Source organism: Tupaia chinensis, unplaced genomic scaffold (assembly GCF_000334495.1).
Source record: "Tupaia chinensis unplaced genomic scaffold, TupChi_1.0 Scaffold000257_1, whole genome shotgun sequence".
NCBI lineage: Eukaryota > Metazoa > Chordata > Mammalia > Scandentia > Tupaiidae > Tupaia > Tupaia belangeri.
Genome location: NW_006159737.1, coordinates 4,561,342 through 4,579,810, shown reverse-complemented (window position 1 = coordinate 4,579,810; position 18,469 = coordinate 4,561,342). Strand labels below are relative to the sequence as shown.

Genomic DNA, 18,469 nt, shown 5'->3' with positions numbered 1-18,469 from the left:
CCCTATAGTAAAAACTCTCTCTTAAACAAAGAGAGAGAGAACACATTCAAGGACTTGGGATAAATTCAGCTTTAATGTTAATACTTATTTTGTTATGCCTTAATTAATCTGTTTTATAAAGTGTTAATATTGTATCTTAACACGCAAGGAACTAGGTTTCCATTCTCTGAAGCAATAGCATCTGGGAACCCCTAGGCGGCGCCCCATCTCGCCAAATATAAGTGAAAGACAGCCGCGTGCCTGCGGGATGGGACTCACTCTAGGGGTGTGGCCTCCCGGGAGAACGTTGTCTGTAAGAGCGAAGTTTGGGTTAGAAAGAGGTTAGAAGACCTATTTACATTCAAAGCCTTTGAAGAATCTGCAAGGAACCTCAATCAGCCCCGGACACCCAGAGTTTGCACTGCAAGGACTAAGAGAAGAAAAAGCAAGCACTAGACAGTCTTCCTTTCAGCTGACCCTGCAGAAGCGTTGAAGTTTGCACAACTGCACTGCTAGAAGTGCCCTTGCGGCGGGTCGTATGGAATTAGATTGACTCGAATTCTGGACAAGTCCACTAAAAGTTACCCAGTACCTGGTCCAGTTAACTCATTTTAGGAGCACAGAGCCGGGCAATTAGCCTAAAGAGTCAGCTATTCGTCTAGGAAAGGAGTAATTAAGATCCGAGTGCAGTACTGAAGCAGAGAGGCAGTTACTCTGGCCCCTGCAGGGAGGTTTCCTCTCCGGAGGTCCAGACAGTACTCGTGACCCCCTTATCCTAAGAGTAACCGCAAGTCCCTAGAGTGAAGACACTTAAGTTCATGGAGTCCGTTTTAGTCTCACCCACGATCTTTGTCATCAGTTGACTAAGGGCTATTTGTTTTCCACGTACTTTGTAAGGAAAAAAAGAAATTACATGAGGGGTCAGACATCTGCGGCTCAGGATAGGCCCGCATGCCACATGTCAGGGAAAATGATCTCACAGTCACCACTCTGTGGACGCCCACCGTTTCCCACCCAGAGCTGACAGCGCTCCAGCCGCTCCCGGAGGGCCAGCCGAGCCCGGCCTTAGCTCCGCCCCGCTCGGCGCGGCCTGGGTGGCGCTGCCAGAGGTCCTCCAGCTCCCCGCCGCTGAGGGTGCCGCCGCCCGCGCGTGTGGGTCTGCGTGTGTGCGTGTGCGCGTGTGTGTGTGTTTGTGTGTGTGTGTGTGTGTACGCGCGCGCGGGCCAGTGTGTATGAGATGAATTGGAGTCATACGACTGGGTGTTTCCTTCCGAGTGGTTTTGATCAGCAATCCATTAGGGGGATCATGGAAACTTTTTTTTCTGGCTAAAAGGATGAAAACTGAGTAAGTACATAGAACTTTGAACTTGAAACGGAATGAAACAAACACAAGCAAAGTCCCCGACAGTGAGCATGTCCATTCAAACCGCTTATTCCTTTTTTACGTTCCCGAGCTGTGAAGGCTCACAGGAAAGTGGCAATTTAAAACCGAATGAAGGAGAGCAGTTAAACAGAAAGGCTGAGGGCAGGACTGCTTTAACATCAGAGGCAAAATGAGGAACCGCTAAGGCGACCTGGCCTGCCTCCAGCTGTGCAGCAGGCCCTTCTGGTTTTAACCTATTGGCGTTCTTCAAGGCCGTTTTCAGAGGCCAGATTTATACTTGGGTGTTGTTTTCTCTTTTCCTGTAAAGCCGAGGCAGAGCCGGACTCCTTCGCTGTGAGTTTAAGGGTGTTGGTAAAATAAGTCATTACCGGAAACAACTGTTTGGCAGCCTGGGGTAGACTCAGGTTATTAGTTACAACTATTATTATTTAGATGCCTTTTTTTTTTTTTTAAACCCAGGTCAGCCACTTCCCCCTGTCCTCCATGGAAGGGCTCTTATTAACGTGCTCAGGTTTTGGGCACCGATGATTCTTTGGCATGACCATTCGGAAAGTTCTTAAGCAAGGATGGAACAAACTTGATTGGAGTTGTGGAAAAAGAAGACAGATTTGCATTTTTCATGCTGACACAAAATAGCGGCTATGACTTTTTCTACAACGTGGACAGGGGCCAAGTGAAGCTGGACTGGTCATGGTCTGTCGGCCAGTGTTCCTCTGTCGCCGGCGATTTTGTTCCCGGCCCTTCTTGGTGGGCTTGGTGGTGGCCATCTGTCTCTTCTACCAGACCCTGACACTGCGAGGGACAAGGAAGCCCACCAGCGCTGTCCCTGGGGCTGCTGCCCACACACCCACTGAAACCCATGCAAGCAGATGCAAGAAAGGATTCTCCCAGGACACAGAATGTTTTCTTCTCTCCAGTATTGCAGGACAAATCAGAAAGGTAAGACTCTTATAAGCTTAACGGAGATGATTTCTGTGAGACAGCAAGCTGCCTCTCCGTCATTTCTGTAAAACTAAAATTAACTTCCAGGAGATCTGAAAGGGATCCAAAGTATAAACAGCCCAGAGTGACCTGATGACAGGGAAACACCATTACATAAGCTTCAGCTTCTTATATTTACTTCCAGAAGGTTCTAACTGTTATTTTATCTACTAAAATTTCACTTCTTTTCAGCACGATATGATAGTTTGGAGGAGAAGAAATTATGTGAGTTCTTTCTAATAAATTAGAATTCCAGGAGATCTGAGGATCTGTAGTTCAGAAACATAAAGATTCAAAAAAGTGCTAAAGTCAATATGCCTTTTCCTTCAAGGCAGTCAGTATTGAAAGCTCAGATCATCCAGAGTCAGAGATACTCCAAAATTCCATCTTAGGCTTGGATAGATTCTTAACTGGCAAGCCCATCTCTAAAGCATTCTATTTCTTTCTGAAGCAATGAAAAGATTATAATAGTATAACAGATTTCTTCAAAACAGTTCACACCTGTGTTTTATTGTTTATAGAATTAGGGAAGTAATAATTATTCTAAACCTATGCTACTCACGTTAGCTTCACTAATCTTACTTGACAAACGGTAGAAACAACAACGAAATAAAACACTCACAGAATTTCTATTTTAATATACTACCCTGTTCATGCTTGCCAGTAAAAGGTTGACTTTTATGAATCTAGTGTAAAAAAAAATTAAAAAGAGAAATCTACAAACATAAAAATCATGGTAGCCAAGCCACTGGAGTCGATGCTGCAACAAGTAGTATCATAACAACATAAATTAGAGATCGAATAAGTAGTATCTTAAACCTACAGTGGATTTAGGTTGATCTTATAATCCTGGCTACTGTTGGCAGCGGAATTCCTCTTGGATACCAGCACTGCTGCCTTTATTACCAAATCCTCCAACTCTGCTACCATCTTGTTTTAAGAACTCTCTTAATTCATTTCAGACTCATAACCCTGTGAGAGAGGTATGGTAGGTACGATTGTCACCATTTTATAGATAAGATGACTGATACTCAAAGGTGTTTAGGTAAGCCACATGACTAGCAGTATGACACGGTACATCTGCAGAGGAATCAAGCCACTTGTTCCTACCACAGAACTGATGCTCTAAATAAAAATAAATCCAAAGTCCTCATAAGAAGTTGTAAAACTAATAGGAAGGTATCAAAGTACAAAATAAACTCAATGGAAACAAAGAAAACTTGAAAACTTTTAAGTGGAGTGGCTTCGTTTGCTATCAAGGATGTCAAAGAACATCTTGATCAAGAGCTATCTTATTGTAAAGGACAACAGGTACTTTAACTAGAAACACTGTGAACTGAACTGAAAATGAGAATGAATTTCTAGATGCTACAAAGTAATTGAGGAAGGTTTTTTATATATATATTTATATTAGCATTAACTTTAACTTGCATTCTTTCTTTTCTTAACTATATCAAATTTATGATGGATGTAAATTGTGACATTTAAAGTCATTTCTTGTTAGTTTCAAATATTAATAAGTATCTTTTTTAAATGTTGAAATATAGGGTCATTGGCAAAGTCATGATGCATTTTTGCATAGAAAACTACGTCATGACTTTTCTGAGGATCCAGTCATTTTGCTCTTGAATGTCTAGCATTTTTGCTGAGATGATGGGAAGGTTTTATTCATGAACTTACAGCCTTACTCCCTCCTTGACTTTACATGATTCCTACTTTGTTCGTAATTTAAACATATGTTAACCGTTTTGTGTAGGCTGCCCTAGAATATTTCCATTCCAATGTTGGATCTCCTAACACTTATAAACCATCTGAAACGTACTGCTGTAAAACATTCTTTAGAATTTTCTTTACCAAAAATGTCAAATGGATGATAATTTTGGTTTCTGATGATTCATGGTCTTAAATATTATAATCATGACCAAGATTCTAAGTTCACAATTATAGTTCAGAAGCGTAGTGGATAAATAAACTGCATTTTCAAACATTAGTCATATACCTCCATTTTTAACCTGTGCTGGTCACTGGTTTCAAGCCAATTTTCATTTGAGATAGGAAGGTAGCTAGAAACTATCATGTAGGCATTCGTTAATTCTACTGATATGTTCCAAAAGAATCAAATAATAATCTAGTTTTAAATGATTAAATATTCTTTCAGAGAGCTAAAATGAAGAAAGAAATATCTGTGGGATCAATATATAGATCATTCTTAAAAAATAACTACTTCAAGAAATAAATAATGAGACATTAGGTGGGCTTTTTCTGAAGACTGAAATTAGCTTTTAGGCATTTTATAGAAATGGTATGGTTTCTATCTATAGATTTTGAATTTTTAGATTTTACTTTCATTGGCACAGGAAAATAATTGTCTTATGAAGATTTTTCCTTACTTGAACACATTCATCTTTGCTTGTGTGTGTGTGTGTGTGTGTGTGTGTTTAAGTTATTTATCTGGTTTTGATCTATGGTTCATGGATTCCAGATGTATACAATGTTTATCCATTGGAAATATACAAAATGTTGTATGTATGTGCAGATCTTTGGAGAAAAATCATTGATTGACATCAGATGTGAAGAACTAAATACATCTATGAACCACTAGAAGTACTTAACAACCAGCATGTTGAAATGTTTAACTGCCCCTTCAGAATGTGTAAATTTGGCCAGGATTTATAATCTTAAAATAAAAAAAAATCTCAAACCCCCAAATGAGAATATTCAAAAAAGCATTTTAGTGAATATTATAGTGTCTGTAGAGATAAACATGCAGAAATCAAAGTATACACACAGGGTGTTTCTTGAGTCAGAATTTTCATTCATTGATGATTAAGCAACAAGCATTTTGCAGTCTTTTTGGCTGCAGTTGTTTCTAAGAGACTTTTATACTTATTACCCTAGTATTGGAAGGTTGTAGTAGTAAATATTTGAAGGTGGGTAATTGTGCCCTATACAACTTTACAAATGGGATCTGGTTCAATGTCTAAAGCTGTTTTCAGTACAAATTGAGATCATGGTATAGTATATGCCAACTTTCCACAGTGAGGAAGTACTCTCCCTCTTCTGGCCAAATTTTAATTCTTTTTTCCATTGAGACGTTCCAAAGGGCCTTGCTAAGCAGATGTAGTTTTGTCATTTCTTCTGGGGTTTCTCCCACAATGAATTACTTGAATATTGCCTGATAATCTGAGAGTGTTAAAATGATTTCAACATAATACCTAAGCATAGTTGCATTGTCCTCATGGAAGTAGGTTACTCAGCAGATTTATCTATTTTTATGGAATCTAACACTTGTATGTTTCATAGCACAGGAAACCCATCAAGTTATAAACAGACACAATGGAAGAAAATCTCCTTAGTATATGCTCCTTTAATGGAAACTTTGCTATTTGGAGAATATATTTCTACTCACTATAGCCATGTGTTTCTGATTATCTCCCACTGATGGCTCCACGATGAGAACTACTATTTCTTTGGCTGTTGCTTGACTATTCATTTTCCATGTCATCTTGACACCCACCCCCTTCTTTTTCAGTGACTGTTCTATACTACTTCTGTGCTCCCTACATCCAAACATAGCCCAATGCATATAAGTGAATGTTCTCATTCCAAATCTTCTAATCAATTCCATTTGCATTTCTAAGAGTAAACCTCTAACATTTGCAAATATCTTTAAAATGACTTGTGTAGTCTAGGTTTTGTAGAAACAGAACCTGAGGCAAACACTTACAGGCCCACACTTTATTGGGTAAAGTAATCCCAGGGACACAAAAGTGAGGAAGGAATAGGAGAGGAGGGAGAACAAACAGAAGTGGGTGCATCATTGGGGTCATAGTCTGTGAAGCCATGTTTTACTGCCACATCTTAAAAAAGACATCGAAGGAAGGGGACAGAAGGAAGCAGTTTATCTCCTGATTTCCTCTTCTTCTGCCTTTTACTGGTTGAAGTCCATCCCATGCTACTCAGAGATAGGGTTCCCTGGATTCTCAGGGCTGCCACCAGGGAAGCTAAGGCCATGATGGGTGTGGTCTTGTGAGTGGAGAGGTGAGGTGGTCCACCCTTTTCAATCAGTACTTGAGTAAGAGCTCCCAGATCTGCGTGGCACAGGTGGAGAAAGCAGCATCTTTACCTTTATAAAGACTACAAAAAAACCCAACCATATAGTGTGAGTAAGGCCCACCAGAGGGGTAGATGTAGCGAAGTGATTGAGTACCTAACTGGTGCAATAGTTGTGATAATTTTCCTTTCTGCTAATCCACACAAGACATCTATTAGGGTGTCAGGAAAGTCATGACATATTTTTCTCTTTTTCTATGCAAAAGTGCATTGTGACTTTCTTTGACAATCCAATAAATGACAATTGTGCTCTCACTCCTGAGAAATGACCTCATGTTTTGTTTTTTATTGTTTTGTTTTTCCTTGGCAGAGGTTTTTGCATAACATGAAGCTCACTAGAGAGAGAGAGAGAGAGAGAGAGAGAAAGAGACAGGGACAGTGAGAAGGAAAGTGAGAAATCACCCCCCAGGGCGGATGACCATGCTGCAATCTCTTCTCCTCCATTCTCTTCCTGGTGTCTTGGGCACGCACACACTGATCTTGTTTACTTTAGCCAAAATATTTATTTATTTCACTGGGATCCTCCTCTTTAGCTGAAGAAAAAAAAAAAAAGTCTTGACTTTAGCACTTAATGTTGCCCTTTTTCTTCCCTGTCCCTTTCCTTCATTCATTCTTTCATTTTTTTAAAAATTCACTTAACAAATATTCACTTACAAATTGAGCAATTTGTATGTGCCAGCCGAAGTGACAGAGATACAAAAAGTGAGAAAAGGAGAAATCACCCCCCTCCCCCAGGGGGACGGCCATGCTGCAATCCCTTCTGCATTTTCCTCTTGGGATTTTGGCATGCACGTACATGCACCCAGTGTGAGTTTTAAGCTGCCAGGTCCAGGGCTCAAACTGTTGTCGACTATGTGGGAGTCCAGTGGAGTAACCATTACTTCATCTGCTGGTCCCAGGTGTGCCAGGCTTTGTATGAAATACTAGTTATACAGAGATAAAAGCCAATGTGAGACAGAAAGGTAAATAAATGCAATGCTAGGAAATTGATCAATGTAGAACTACTTGTTGAAAAGTATGAAGGACCTACAATGACTTGAGAAACAAAAACATATTAGAAGCAGAAAAACCCACACATGCAAAAAAAAGAAATAGCTGGCCCATGTAAAGTATACAAATCATTTATTAATCTTTGTGTGTGTGTGTGTGTGTGTGTGTGTGTGTGTGTGTGTATGTGTGTGTGTGTGTGTGTGTGTGTGTGTGGCTTTGAAGGAACCAGGAAGCCATATACACAAGTTAGAAAGCTCACTAACGTCTAGATATTGGAAATGTGCACATGATAAGAGTCTGGATTCTATCCTGAAGGCAACAGAATTTCTGAAGAGGTGAAGCCAAGATTGGCATGAATAGATTTGTGTTTTAGGTAAAACAATCCAGAAAATACAGTGTAGAATGGATTAGAGTAGAGTAGAATTGAAGGTAGGGACTAGTTTGGAGGCTCTTTCAAGATACCTCTTATTGCCAAGTCTTATTTTCCTTATATATTTGCAAACACCCCCCTTTCAATCTTTTCAGAACTATGGAGTTTTCCTCCATTCTTTATGACATATATTGCCAATTTTAAACCTTTTTGCTGGACCATTGCTCCTGCCAGTAAACAGGAGAACTGATCAAACCGTGATTAGCTCGCTCTGTAGCTGGCATCTACCTAACCGAACGTGCTCCCTATCTCACTCCTTCCTATAGAAAAATTGTAACTGGTTCTCTTTTCATACGCTTCCTGGCCACCCCATCCATTCCTTATCCTTTGAATTTGTTCTTTGCTGAAACTTCTCTTATGACTCCCTGATTACCAAGTCTGATGGTCTATTTTCAATCTACATTCTTCTTCTCTGAAGCATCTTACACTATTGGGTAATGACTCTGGAAACACCATTTTTGGATTCCATGACATGACAAGAATATTCTCTGCCCTTTCTGAATAATTCTTGTCTCCTTTCAGGGTTCACTTCCCTTCTTTGATGATAAAGGGAAACATTCTCAAGTTCAGTACCTTGAATCTCTCATTGTTTTGTTTTAGACCTTTCCTTGATGGATGTACCAGCTTTGCCTATTCCCTTGGACAGTTCATTCATTACCTGAAAATGCAATTTCCTCTTATCTTTTCTATAATGGTACCAAAAAACCTCCAAAGAAAGTCAAATTTTTTTTTTCTCAAAATCATCATGCCTAAATTAATGACTCTTGACATCCCTGTTTCCAGCAGTGGGACAAGTCATTCTCCTGGATGCACACAGTTTTTAAACCTTAGCTTTGACTTTGCTGTTTCTCACTCCTTCCTCACCAAAGCCATTAGCTTGGCTCCTTACCAAATCTGAGGTCTGCCACTAGGACACATGGCCAGGTCCAAATTAGAAAGGCCACAACATTCTTCAAATGTTTTTCTTTCTTTTTTTAATGTACTATCTTTAAAAATATTTAATGTGGATCTGTTCAGTGGCACGATGGTTAAGGTTGGGATCCCACATGGCTGACTGTGCACTTTGAGTCTTGGACCTGGTGGTTTGAAAATCATGCTAGACATGCATGTGTGCATGCCCAAAATTCCTGAGAGAAGAATGGAGGAGAAGGAATTTCAGCATGGCCCTCTCTTCTTGGGGGGAGAGGGAAGAGGGGAGGTACTTTTTCACTTTTCTTCTCTTTCTCTGGTGAGTACACACACCATATAGCAAATTAAAATAAAAAAAATGACGGCCATCTGGTGGCATAGTAGTTAAGTTGGCGAAATCCCTCATGGCTAACTGTGGGAGTCTGAGTCAATCCACATTCTGATTGAGTTTGAATCCCAGACCCAGTGGCTTAAAAAGCATGCTGGGCCAGGTGTGTGTGCGTGCATGCCCAAAATCCTGAGAGGAGAGTTAGAGAAAGGATTGCAGCATGACCATCCTCCCTGGGAGGATGATTTCTCACATTCCCTCTCTTACCGTATGTCTCTTTCTGGTGAATGCTTGTGCTGTATACAAAAATAATGTATTTTAAATTAAATAAATAAATAAAATTAATTTCTGTGAAACATATAATATAAAATATACTCCTAGTGTCTTCCAAAGGTACAGTTCAGCAGTGTTCACATTTTGTGTAAAGGTCACAGACTTCTTCCCTTATTCACGGTCCTCATTTGGAACCATTTGTTTCAACCTGACTTGAAGGTTGCTCCTCAGTCTGTTCTCCATCTCCTTAGCATTGGTCCATACCTGGATTTCCTCTTCATTGTTTCGTATACTGCCTTTAAACATGGTGTTCCTTACCTAGTTCTAACTACTAACTTTTCTTTGAGACTCTGATGCACACTTAGCCCTTTTTAATACAGAATAATTTCAGCAAATATTACTTCAGCGCAGTTATGGCTAGTGCAAAGTGGGATTATTCCTGGTTCTCCAAATGAATCTAGATAATAGCTGATAAGATTTCAAAATTTTGGTCTACCTTCATATCACTGTTGTGTCCTTAATTACACTAACCTAGACTATTTCAGTAGTCTAAATAACTAACTGCCCATCCGTATTCTATGCTATCTATTCACAACTCTCATACTATTATATTTCTGATAAAAAGCCTTCAGAATTTATAATGCTGAGCCCACTAAGTTAAGCAGAAACCATTCCCTATCTCAGCATGTTCCAACATACTGTTCCAGCCTCATCTTCCACTCTGCTTCTATATATAATTCACATATCAGGGGGCAGCAGTTGGTGTAATGGCTATGTCGCTGGACTCCCATGTAGTAGACCACGGTTCAAGTCCCGGACTCGGTGGCTTAAACTCACGCTGGGCACATGTGCGTGCATGCCCAAGATCCCAAGAGGAGAATGAAGGAGAAGGGATTGTGGTGTGGTCATCCTCCCTGGGGGGTGATTTCTCAATTCTGTCTCTCTGTCTATCTCTGCCATTCTGGAGAATGCACAAGCCCTATAGCAAAAAACTCTGCAAAAAAAAAAAAAAAAAAACAAAAAGAAGAAGGAGAAGGAGAAGGAAAATGTCTCAAAGTAACACATCAAGTTAATGATGAGGACAGGATTGAATTGTATCCTGCATCCATTCTAACTATCTTTGCTCTATCCCCATATACTATCTCCATCCATGGTTATTATGGATTGAATTGTGTCTCCCAAAAACATATGTTGAAGTCCACCCTAGTTCCTCAAAAAGCGACTTCATTTGGAAATGGGGTTGTTGCAGACATAATTAGTTAAGAGAGGGTCATGATGGCATAGGGTGGGCCTCTAATCCAATATGATGTTCTTGTAAGAAAACAGGCATTTGAAGACAGGGAGGCATGGGGAGAATGCCATGGAATGATGAAGGCAGAGATTGGAGTGATGCAATTGTACACCAAAGAACACCAGAGTGCTCACAAACCCTCAGAAAGTAGGAAGAGGCAAGGAGGGATGCCAATAGTTTTCAGAGGGAGTGTGGCTCTGCTGACACCATGGTTTCAGGCTTCTAGCCCCCAGAATTGTGAAACAAGCGTCCGTGGTTATAAGCCACCTAGTTTGTTGTACTTTATTATGGCATCCCTGAGAAACTATTAGGTCATTGGGAAAGCCATGATGCATTTTTCTATGCAAAAGTGTGTCATAACTCTCCTGACAACCCAATAATAAAATTGGGGAGGCAGCATAGTGAAGTGCAAGAATTTGGAGTCAAAGCAATAGCATTTGTTAACTTGTAACCTTGGGGATATTTTTTGACCTCTCTAGGATATAGTTTTCTTACCTGAAAGTAGATGTATTATTACCTAGCTCCCAAGGCTAACACCAGGCTTCAAACAGATAAATCATGTGAAGCACTTGAAGCATCTGGCAGATAGGAAGCACTCAAGAAATTGTAACAATAGAGAACAATATTAAAGGCATTCGAATAGGCAAAGAAGAGTTGAAAATATCTTTATTTGCAGATGACATAATAGTATACTTAGAAGACCCAAAGGTATCCATGAAAAAACTTCTTGAAGTAATAAGTGAATACAGTAAGGTGGCAGGATACAAAACCAATATCCAAAAATCTATAGCACTTCTATTTATGAACAGCAAGTTGAACGAAGCAGAGCTGAAGAAAGGAATCCCTTTCACCATAGCCACAAGATGTATAAGATACCTAGGGATAAACTTAACTAAAAAAGTCAAAGACCTTTATAAAGAAAACTATGAAAATCTTAAAAAAGATATCCAAAGTGACATAAAAAAGTGGAGGGACATCCCATGCTCCTGGATTGGAAGAATCAACATAATCAAAATGGCAATTCTACCCAAATTAATCTACATGTTTAATGCAATTCCAATCAAAAATACCAGAAATATTCTTCACAAATCTAGAAAAGACAATCATAGAATTTATCTGGAATCATAAAAGACCTCGTATTGCAAAAGCAATCCTGTGCAAGAAGAATGGAGTAGGAGGCATATCACTCCCTGATCCCAAGATATACTATAAAGCTGTGGTCATCAAAACAGCATGGTATTGGCATAAAAACAGACATGTGGACCAATGGAAGAGAATAGAGACCCCAGAAATAACTCCCAAAGCTTATAGCCAACTGATCTTTGACAAAGGATATCAGTCAATCCATTGGGAAAAGGAAAACCTCTTTAGTAAATGGTGCTGGAAAAACTGGGTATCCACCTGCAGAAAGATGAAACTGAACCCCCATCTTTCACCATTAACAACAGTCAACTCAAAATGGATCAAAGATCTGAACCTAAGACCTCAGACAATAAAACTACTTGTGGAAAATGCTGGGGAAACTCTGGGAGACATTGGAGTAGGCAAAGACTTCTTAAATAAGACTCCCAAAGCACAGGCAATAATCCCTAAAATAGACAAGTGGGACTATATTAGACTAAGAAGTTTCTGCACAGCAAAGGACACAGTAACAAGTGTGAACCGACAACCCTCAGAATGGGAAAATATTTTTGTTAAATATGCCTCAGACAAGGGACTGATAACGAGAATACATAGGGAACTCAAGTGCCTTATGCGAAAAAAAATGATTAACCCGATTAAAAGATGGGAAAGTGAGCTGAACAAAAGTCTCTCTAAGGAAGACATACGAACAGCCACTACTCAGCCATAAAAAATAACAAGACCCTGGAATTTGATAGAAAATGGTCAGATATGGAGGATCTACTGCTGAGTGAAGTAAGCCAGGCTATGAAAGAAAGATATTGTATGTATCCACTCAATATATACCAACTATCTGCACTCTATGGTAGAGAGCAAAAAATTGAAGGACATAAAAGCAGTGAAGGTACTTAACGAGAATAGGGCAGTGTGGAATGGGGGGGGGTGAAGAGAAGAGGACAGAGAAAGATAGCAAGAGAACAATAGAGAGGCAGGACATTAGTGAGAAACAGATATGGCTTATTACCTGTTGATGATGACATGTATAGTATTCTCAACTGGATTAGTCTGAGAAGTATTTCATGATGGGTAAAGACTTTTTACAAGCAAAATGAGAAATAGTGATTGACTATTTTAAAAAATAATTAGAATAATAAGAATAATGATTGGGAAAAATATAGAAAAGTTATTGAATGATGAAGTGGGGAGATTAATGTCTCTGCATTGACTGACATGCATGGCATTCCTTTCTGAAAAAGCAATGTAATACACTGTAAAGTTATATGTAATCCAATGTAATATAAAGAAGATTATGATGATAATAAAAATAAAAATAAATAGTAACTATACAAACAACTACTATTTATTTTCCTTGAGGACTTACTTGTCCCTGTAGCTATGCAAACCATAATACGTAGCCTTCTCAGAGTAGGTGAGCAGTAAATAGTTGCTGAAATGAATGTGAGCCCGGGTAAGATGTGCCTGAATGAACATCTAGTGTAGTTTCTTTCCAATCCCTCAGCTTCTAAGCTGTTGCTTTTCACAGTGAGATGAGTCTTCAGAATCAAGACAATGCCTAGAGAAGTCATGTCATTCAGTCACTCCTGCTTATCTGTGGCAAAAATTCTTGGTTTTGTTGACTTTTTTTTTAAGTATGAGATACTGATGTTAACAGAATGTAATAGTTAGGGATTAGAGAGATGAGCTGGGTGGGGAGTAGGAGAAAGAAGTTAAAATTTTGGACACTGAATAAACATTTATCTATCTATCATCTATCATCTATCAATCTATATTGTCTGCCTACTGGTTCAGGGAGCTAGATTCCTCATGGCTGACTGCAGGTCAAGTCCCAGCTTTGGTAGCCTGAGAAACTCACAGACCACATGTGTATAGGTGCCCCAAATCCTGACAATATGGAGAAATGGAGAAAAAGAGATTGAGATTTGACCACGATTCATTGAGAGGGTGCGTTCTCCCTCTCTCTTTGTCTCTCCGTCTCTCTCTCCTGTGAGTGCAAGTGTCTTCTGGCAATTAAAAAAATAAGTTTCTGTTCTGATAGAATACAGGAATCTATGTGTAGGAGACTATTAGATGTTACCAGCATACTAAGAGGTATACAACTTTCATGGAATTAGTCAGGATGCCTGATAAGCATTTAATGCCTGTGGATTTCTCTGAGATAGTTGATTAGAGCTATGTTGAATTTTTATAATGAAATATGCATATGGGTAAAGAGTTGCTCAGACTGAGAGAATTTTAAACAAATTCAAATTTGCTTACATTAGATACATTTTAATGAAGTCTTGATGAAGCTCATATTTAAACAAGTTATGTTAAATTTCTTATGTATCAAGAAATTAATCATTTCATAGGTATCACTTGCTCGTTTTCTTAAGATAGTGCCAATAGCTTCTATTTCTTTCTCCCTCTAAGCAATTCTATTTCCTAGATTAATGGAATTGGAAACTCATTTAAGATAAACCCTCTAAATAAAAACTACTAGGTACACTGACATTGTGAAAAGTGTTTCCTATTATCATCTTTGAGTGTGTGGTGCTTTGGGGGTAAAAGGAATGTTTTGGTTTCAATTTTCTCTTTGGCTTCCTTTGCATATTTTTTTTCCTAGGGATCCATTCTCATCAAAAGGATGAGCTCATGTTTTAAAATAGGATTTATGTTCCCTGAGAAAGTGTACCTAAAGGGGGGAAGTTTACAAGGTAAACAGTATCGTGCCACCTTTTTTTTTTTTTTTTTTTTTTTTTTTTGGGGTTTTTTTTCGCATGCACTCGCCAAAAAGGTTTTTGCTATAGGGCGCATGCACTCACCAAAAGACAGAGAGAGACAGAGAGACAGAAAGTGAGAAATCGCCCCCCAGGGGAGATGGCCATGCCACAATCCCTTCTCCATTCCCCTCTCAGAACCTTGGGCATGCACGCACACACACCCAGCATGAGTTTAATCTACTGGTCCAAGACTTGAACTGCAGTCGACTACATGGGAGTTCAGTGACATAGCCGTCTGCTGGTCCATGTGCCAATTTTTGTACTTTGGGGAGACTTGTTTAAAATGGAAAACTGAGCATGTGGTCTCATCAAGTACATAGTTAAAAAAGGGATATGGTAAAAGGTTGAGTCTACTATTTATAAGGATCTTAACAAAAATATCTATTCAACTTTCAACTCCATTTATCAATAGAGTTTAGGAGTACTTATGAGCCAGAATAATTATTAAGAAGAGCCCATGGAAGTGGAAGTGCAGCATGGGCCTGATTTTGTGCCCTGAAGTAGAACTGATAGCTCTAGTTCTCACCCGAGCACTCTCAGTAGAAATCCCTACCAATTCATTTCTAGTGCAACCTGACCAGCACCACTCAGTTAAGGGGGAAGGTCTACAGCTCTATGTATTGCTATTGGGAATAGACCCAACCATCTCCAGCAATGCTTTCAATCTCAAACTTCTTAAGGAAATTGAATAAGAAGTCTAACAGATCATGGGTATATTGTGGAACGCGTAGGTCCCAAGTTCAGCTAATCATTTATTAGCTCTAAGGCCATATGGATTTTTTACCTAAAATTGTAAACCATCCATCTTATCACCAGAAAAATGGAACTATCTAAGCTCTACTTATAAAAAAGGAATAAAATCATGTTTTTGAAAATAGCAAACTTGGTGGTTAGCCGGAGCTGGCATTCAGTAAATAATGTGTCCTTGGTGCCCATAATTAGCTAGGTTTAAGCTCTGACCTCAAAAACAAACACTTTATATGTGTTACATTGCAGTGATTTAGTCTTCAGCCTGTGTGCTTTATTCTTGACGTTTGCTCAGGCAAGTGTTTGCAGTAGCTCACCCTACATTAGCAAGCTTTTGCCTCTTTCCCCGTGATGCCAATAGATACAGTCAAATGCAAGAACATTCCACTGGTTTTCTGAGGTGTACACATTATCTCTACCCTCTTACTTAAGAAAGAGTTCAACTGCAAAGAGTGAGAAAGCGCATCTCCCTGCTTCATAAAGTACAAACTATTCACAAATTTGGATATTGTCATTTTATTCATACCTAATTTCTTATAACACATCTCACAACTGGATCCTGGGAAAATGGAAGCTGGTATCTGCTGCCCAAGTGTACTTTGGGTTCACCCAAGAGAAGGACCTAGGATAAAGTGACCAATTCACGATGGGAGCGTCAGGTGAAGGAAAAAACAAAAGGAATAAAATAGAATTTACTTAAACAGAGGTATTGCTTCAGGGTCTTGTGTTTCTTATTTGTTTTTACAGTGGAAAAAAAAATGAGTGGTGCTGGGAGGTGGTACAGGCTTCTAGAAACCTCCAGAACAACCTGTGAAACCACTATCTATTACAGATCCTGCTGTGACCCATGTATCCTCTGTAGGCAAAGGGAAATCTGGGATTTAAAATGTGGAGTCCTGGGGCCAACCAGTGGTACAGTGGTTAAGGTGGCTGGACCCTGCGTGGCTGACTGCACAGTTTGATTACTGGACCCAGCAGCTTGAGACGCACATTGGGTGTATGTGTGTGTGTGTGCCCAAAATCCTGAAAGGAGGGAGAAATGGAGGAAAAGGGATTGCGATGTGACCATCCCCCGTGGGGGATGCTTTCTCACTTTCTCTCCTTTTCTCTCCCTTTGTGGCTTTCTCTGGCAAGTGCACATGCCCCCTCCCCCAACAGCAGATTTTCAAAAAAGAAAGAAATGGGGAGTCTTAGTTTCAATGGTGAAGAGTTGAATGACCATGAACAAATGAATGTGCATTTGATTTTCCTATTCTGTGACCTAAGGATGCAAATGCCTGCTACAGAGATTCTAAGGGATCCTATTAAACACTGTAGCTGAGAAAGCTTTGAAAACACTAAGATTTATAAAAAAAAAAAAAAAAAAAAAGAAGAAGAAGAATAAACATGATCATATCCCAAAGGATAATATCATGAAAATGTTCTCATTGCATCTGGCACCTCTTGAGAAAAAAATAAAGTACATATATGCAACCCAAATGTGATTACTGGAAATCCTCCTTTTTTCATTAAAAAGTTATATCTGTGCTATACAGATGTCAGGTTATAAAGTTATGTTTCAAAATGCCACCCAGAGTCCAAAATTGTGCTGTCACAATTGAGTTTCCTCTTGATGTTTCACTGTTTCTTTAACAAGCAATAGGAAGCATAATAGCATTCCAATCACTTCAGCCTGAAGCCTAGTTCTTCCCTAGTGGAAAATCTAGCATTGATTTAGCCAAAATGCACAAATGCTTCAGGAAAAATGGAACAGTAAATTAACTTTTCTGTAGCAGTGTAGGAATGACCTGACCTTAGCAAAGCATTAACCCAAAGGTTGACTTTCATATCAAGCAATAAACCTTCCCTACTGGACACGCCCAGAGGCAGAAATGATTTTGAATGAGTTGCTTCCCATTTTTTCCCTTTATTATTATCTCCCAGAACAACCTTTTTTTCCCTGAGTAAACAGAGTGAAAACATTAATAACACATCTGAAATTTCCTGCTGCACAAGCTAAATCAAATGAAATAAAACTAAGCATCCAAATATTTTAGAACTACATGTCATGTTAAAAGCACATACACTGAGGCCAGAGTTAGTTGTTTTGACAGAGGAGTCGATGAGAATGTGGAAAAGGAGGTACGCATACTGTGTTCCCTTTAAAGGAACACAGTATAAGTTTGCTTTAAGCAAACTTTTTTTGTTGGAGAGTAACAAGTTGTATTTAATGAACAGAGAAGTTAGACCTACAAGTCCAAGAAGCTAGAATTGTCTCCTATTTTGTTTGTTCATCAGAGAACACATGCGATCACCAGAGAGAGACAGAGAGACAGAGAAGGAAAAAGGGCCTGGAGAAAGCACTCCCCAGTGAGGCGTGGTCATGCCTCAGTCCCTTTTCTATATCCATGCTGTTAGAATTGGGGGCACATTCATGCACGTCTGAGGTTTTCCAAGCTGCCAGTCCTGGGATTTGATCTACTTGCTCAGCCATGTGGAGTCCAGCTCCCTTAATCATTGGGCCACTTGATTGGCCTGTCTCCTGTTTTTAATAGATAATAATGACCACTTAAAAGGAAGCAGTTGTCTGGGGATGGGGATGGGGTATGACTAATGAGTGGAGGGTGTGTGTGTGATCCTAAGTGTTAATTCTTAGCAAAAGCTTCAACAAAGTAACCAAGCATTTAAAATAAGTAACCACACCTTGTGAAATCTAGCATTAAAACAAAACCTAATAAGTTCCTGACATTTGGATCAGAGCAGAGATCATATTTATATCATTCTTAGAACATGGTATGTTGAATGAATGGAAAAATGGCTTCGAGTATGAACTTGTGCTGGATATCCAGCAAAGTCCCTGGGGTTCTGGGAGTCTCAGTAGTCTTTGAATTCTTCTTTTGTACTTTTGCTTAGATAATTAAACTCTGATTTCTAAATAACCTCACCATCTTAGTCTTTTCTCCATTTCAAAGATGTCCTCACTTTTTGCTTACCTGAGAAGACCAAAGCAACCAGTTGTGTTAGAGGCAATGGTTTCTCCTTTAACTCTGGCCCATGATACCCACTACTGACACTTTAAGAAGAAATCAGAGCTCTGGAAGGGCACTTCTTTTTTTAGCCAGCCACAGAAGAAAGCCAAAAGCTACTCTGAAACACAATCTGT

The 18,469-nt window shown here is 39.4% G+C and overlaps 1 protein-coding gene across 1 annotated transcript in view; it reads left to right on the top strand.

The window, feature by feature from the left end:
• The first annotated feature begins 1,367 nt into the window (after positions 1-1,367).
• The window catches only part of CPED1 (cadherin like and PC-esterase domain containing 1), a 341,161-nt gene continuing 324,059 nt past the window's right edge, over positions 1,368-18,469 (top strand). Inside the window, exon 1 of the mRNA XM_027772159.1 lies at positions 1,368-2,302. Within this exon, the coding sequence (XP_027627960.1) occupies positions 2,054-2,302 (249 nt within the window). The 5' untranslated portion in view covers positions 1,368-2,053. The remainder of the gene's footprint in view (positions 2,303-18,469) is intronic.